The sequence below is a fragment of the Eumetopias jubatus genome, unplaced genomic scaffold (genome assembly GCF_037043125.1).
Source record: "Eumetopias jubatus isolate StellerSeaLion01/CBP00866 unplaced genomic scaffold, mEumJub1_p1.0 scaffold_17, whole genome shotgun sequence".
NCBI lineage: Eukaryota > Metazoa > Chordata > Mammalia > Carnivora > Otariidae > Eumetopias > Eumetopias jubatus.
The window spans coordinates 67,651,280-67,656,457 of NW_028274823.1; the positions used below are offsets into that span (position 1 = coordinate 67,651,280).

General features: G+C 36.7%; 1 protein-coding gene across 1 annotated transcript; it reads left to right on the top strand.

The window, feature by feature from the left end:
- The first annotated feature begins 2,704 nt into the window (after window positions 1-2,704).
- MRLN (myoregulin) lies at window positions 2,705-4,497 on the top strand. The gene is made up of 2 exons (XM_028123974.2): window positions 2,705-2,783; window positions 4,337-4,497. The coding sequence occupies exon 2, from the start codon at window positions 4,357-4,359 to the stop codon at window positions 4,495-4,497; it is 141 nt and encodes a 46-aa protein (XP_027979775.1). The 5' UTR covers window positions 2,705-2,783; window positions 4,337-4,356.
- The last annotated feature ends 681 nt before the right edge of the window (window positions 4,498-5,178 follow it).

Below are 5,178 nucleotides of genomic sequence, written 5' to 3' on the forward strand. Positions count from 1 at the left end.
TCCACAGTAAAATCTGAGCATGTTAATAAGCTTGTGATGATACAAGTCTGTGTCCTTCCAATGATTTAGATCTGAAAGCAGATCTATCATCAGGTTGAAGAACCAAACAGGAACCACCCATATTCCTGTTGATCATGAGCATTTTGAACGAGACAAGAACATGTTCTTTAGCAAAAGAGACTTAAAATGAACTCAAGGAAAGTTAAGTTTATCAGCGAAACATTTTAATTGAAAATAGGTAATTTGTACTTATTCACATAAGTTTCATATTTTCATTAAAATGTCTCATGGATAAATCTAATTTTCCCAAGTTCATACTTGTTTAAATGATTGGTTTGGCAAAAATTAAATCAGTGTACGTTATTTTGTATATATGGAGAAGGAGAGGGATTGGCAATTTTGAAACTAGTTTTTTTATTTTCTAAAGTTATAGAAGCAAGCAATGTCCTTTTTTTCTCATTTTTTATTGTTATGTTAATCACCATACATTACATCATTAGTTTTTGATGTAGTGTTCCATGATTCGTTGTTTGTGCATAACACCCAGTGCTCCACGCAGAACGTGCCCTCTTTAATACCCATCACCAGGCTAACCCATCCCCCCAGCCCCCTCCCCTCTAGAACCCTCAGTTTGTTTCTCAGAGTCCATCGTCTCTCATGGTTCGTCTCCCCCTCCGATTTCCACCCCCTTCATTTTTCCCTCCTGCTATCTTCTTCTTCTTTTTTTTTTTAACATATGTTGTATTATTTGTTTCAGAGGTACAGATCTGTGATTCAACAGTCTTGCACAATGCACAGAGCTCACCGTAGCACATACCTTCCCCAATGTCTATCCCCCAGCCACCCCGTCCCTCCCACACCCACCACCACTCCAGCAACCCTCAGTTTGTTTCCTGAGATTAAGAATTTCTCATATCAGTGAGGTCATAGGATACATGTCTAGAAGCAAGCAATGTCCTTTTAAATGAAAATGCAAGACATGAAAATGGCAAGGATAAAAAAAATCACATATAGTCCTTCCTTCCAAACTTGGCCTCTGTGATCGTTTGTAGATATTTTTGTTTTCTTTCTTTTTTTTTCTTCTCATATTTCAGTTGTGAAGTTTCACATACATGCAGAAAAGCACATAAAGCTTATATGTACAGTTTAACAAGTGGTTAAAAAGTGACTGCCAATGTAACCACCACCCAGGACAAGAAATTAAACAGTGCCGGGAGCTCCTCATCCCACCTGTTCCTTCCCTTACCCTTGCTGAAGTCACCCCATCCTGATGTATGGTAGCCAATCGCTTGCTTTTCTTGCTAAATTGACCTCCTACACGGCTGCCATACACATACGCATCCCTAAACTGCACATTTTTAAAAGAAGATTTATTTATTTTAGAGAGAGAGTGCAGGGGGAGGGGCAGAGGGAGTGGGAGAGAATCTCAAGCAGACTCCATACTGAATGCAGAGCCCGAAGGGGCATGATCTCACGACCCTGAGATCATGACCTGAGCCAAAACCAAGAGTTGGATGCTTTAACCAAATGCGCCACCCATGTGCCCCTTTGGTGCCTTGCTTTTTAAAACTCAATATTATGATTGTAAAATTTACCCCTGCTTTTGTATGTAGCTGTAGCTTAATTTTCAGTATTGTGTAGTATTCCATTATATGAATTTATCTATTTATCTGCTAATGGGCATTCAGGCTGTTTCTAAGTGGAGAATATTACGAACAATGTGCATCCTGGTGTGGATATCCATGCACCCAGTATATACCTAGGAGTGTAATGGGTGGTCGTAAGGTAAGGGTTTTAATCATATTTGATTTTTTTTAAACATAATTTTCTAAGTAGTGTTTTTATTATTTCATAGTTGTAATAACCATCATTTTATTGGATAAATAATCTTCCATTTGTGCCTAAATTTTATAGGCTGGTCTTTTGTAATAAATTTACTCCTGCACTTTCTAATTTGTTCATAAAAGTGATACAAAATTTTAAAACTTAAGAATTTATAGCAGACACACAATCACATGAACTATGGTCTTACATAGACAGTGAAGTTTTGTTCGCTGTCATAGAAGATATTGAAGCAAATATATTTAAGATAATTTTTAGGGAATTTTTTGATTCAGTTGTGTTTGACCTACAACACTGCATAAGTGTAAGTTGTAAGACATATTGATTGGATAAATTTATATCACAGTATGATTGCCATAGTAGTATTAGCTAGTACCTCTATCACATCACATAATTACCATTTCTTCTCATGTTGAAAACAATTAAAACCTAGTCTCTTAGCAGGTTTAATGTTTATAATGTAGTTTTATTGTCTATAATCACTGTACTGGGTATTAGGTCTTTAGAACTTTCTTACTGGTTGTGAGTATGTATCTTTAAACAACATTTCTCCCATTCCCCCACCCCCTGAGAAGTATTGTTTTAAAAACATGATGAATGTTTGCCCTGCCAGGAAAACCCTAGAATTCAGCTTAACCTATCTGTTAAAATTTCAGTGTTTGGCTGCACAAATCTGTGATAAATTAAAATTAAAGTGTCATATTTCCCGAAGTCCGCTCTTTGACATCTTCCTGACTTCTTTGAAAGTAATTTTAGCAGCCTCCCTGCTCCTCCACTTTGTATACTATCTCACTATGCAATAAAACCTTTTTAATGTGCTTTGGCACAGGGACCAAGGTTGCTAAGAGACCACCTGTGCTGAATGCACTTTGTTCTAGCAAGAGCTTAGGGAGAGAACACCAAGGAGCAGGGTTAACTACCACTACGTGGGATTAAGTCAGGTGAGAAACAGGTTTCTACTCACTCACCAGTCCCCACCAGCTCTCTGGTCTTTCCCACACTTCCTATTTTGGTCTCTTGCTGTTGTTGGAGGAAAGTAAAGGTGCCCCTCAGAGCACAGATTAAAGAAATACGAGTTGGAGGCCACAGCCATAGGAGTGAAGGAAATCACTTAGCAAACCCATGTATTATTCTCACCCCTTGTTTCTGAGACATAGGCAAAAGGAATCGTTGAATGTCGGGGAAATTCTAGGTGTTTACTTTGCCAGTGAGTGCTGTGTAATTTGGGGCTTGCCATTCCCTCCTCCAGGAATGGGGCTAGTTATTACAGAACTTAACCAAGATTGCTAAATTGGGAGAAGACAACACCGTCCAAACCTCATCTCTTCCCCTCTCTCTCACAACTCAATGTTCCTTTTTGGTTTTTGAGTGAAAATAGCAAAAAATATTCTTCTATCCCAACACTGCCACTTTTAAAAAGTATTGACGCTCCTTTTTGAGTGTATAAAAGGAACTTTGAGATAAGTCTTTGAAAATTGCTTGATTTATTTGACCTTGCATTCCTGAAAAGGGAGTTCAGAATGGTTCTGAACTCCCTACCTGACAGCGATTTGGTAGAATGTTCCAACAGTGTGCTACACAGAGCTCACATTAGTACCTTTTAAAATTCCATAATACTTTTTGAAATTCCTGTTATTTGTAAAAACTGTTTAACACAGAAACGTGGAGGAAATTAAATGTTTGATATCTTATTCAGTGACCAAAATAATGAGAGAGAGAACCTTGAGGAAAGATCAAGACAATGAAAAAGACCTTTTGTTGTTTAATAAAAAAAATTTTATCACCTGCCTTTTTCCATGTCTTCAAATTCTCATTTCCTGGTGATGCTGCCCATACAGGTGCGAAGAAGGGCAATTTCACGGATGCCAATAGAGATGACGACTTTGTAGATGAGATTTCATAAAAAACTAATTACTGCTAACATGACAAGAGAATGGTCAGTCTGATAGTTCCTTGAGCTGTGTTTTTATTATTTCATAGTTGTAATAACCATCATTTTATTGGATGGTTATTATTTCTTTTTATTTATTTCTTTTTTTAAGATTTTATTTATTTATTTGTCAGAGAGAGAGAGAGGGAGAGCAAGTGCACAAGCAGGGGGAACGGCAGGCAGAGGGAGAAGCAGGCTCCCCGCTGAGCAGGGAGCCCGATGCGGGACTCGATCCCAGGACCCTGGGATCATGACCTGACCTAAAGGCAGATGCTTAACCAATGGAGCCATCCAGGCGTCCCAAGCTCTTTCTCTTTAGAAAGAAAAGCATATTTGACATGTAGAAAAATGTATGATTATGACATAAAGTGGTAAAAATGAGTGGGGGGAAAATATTTTAATTCATTAGGGGGAAAATAATTTTAGTTTATTGGCAGGTTATAGATGTGTATAGATGTTTCCTCATCACTGTTTCTTTACAGTACAAATAGTCCATTGAGTTTAAAGAATCAGGATTATAAATATGTTTATTTCAGGTTACTCTTCTCTCTTTTTTCCCCCTAGGGAGCAAGAACATTCTGGATATGATGTGTAAAAACTGGATATTAATGTCTACTACTATTCCCGCAAGTCCAGAAGATGAAATTGTTGGAAGACTTCTAAAAATTTTGTTTGTTATCTTTGTTGACTTTATGTCTATTGTATATGTCATTATAACTTCCTGAAGAGCTGAGTTCCCTTGCTTAACATGTAAATTTCACATTAATTCCACTGAATAAAAATTTGTAGTTTAATTTGTTGAGTGATTTTATTTTGATCTCCAGTTATTCTAGAAGCCAAAAGGACATTAAAATCAAAACAATATCTTGTGTTGTTTAGTACCTTAAGGTTTATAAAACATCGTAAAAATTAATGTGTTTTTTTTCTCCAGAAATCTACACTACTGATTCATAAAACTTCTTGACTTTTTAACACGATTGTAATTTGGTAGATTGACTAAAATTTGTAAGTGTAATTAAGGGTGATTTTTTTTTTTTCAGGATGCATACCTACCTGAAATTTTATCTGGTTCTATTTTTAACACACCAAGCTTAACATATGATAATCTTTCCATAAGATATGCCAGTAGTTTATACTCATTTTCTTGTACACTTATCTCATCTGTGTGGAGGTAGGTATGTTTTTCTGAACGCTGGACAATTTTATGTTTCTATCAACAAAAACTTAAGAGTTAGGAATAGAAATACCGTAAAGAGATTCTTTTAAGAAAATAGAACTTACAAGAGAGGAGAGAAAACAGGTGCAGTGTGTGTCAGTTTTCTCTTTGGGTCTAAATGCTCCCAGTATGTCATTTAATATAAGGCTCACAATAATTCTAGGAGGCAGGTTTGTTGCCCTCATTTTAC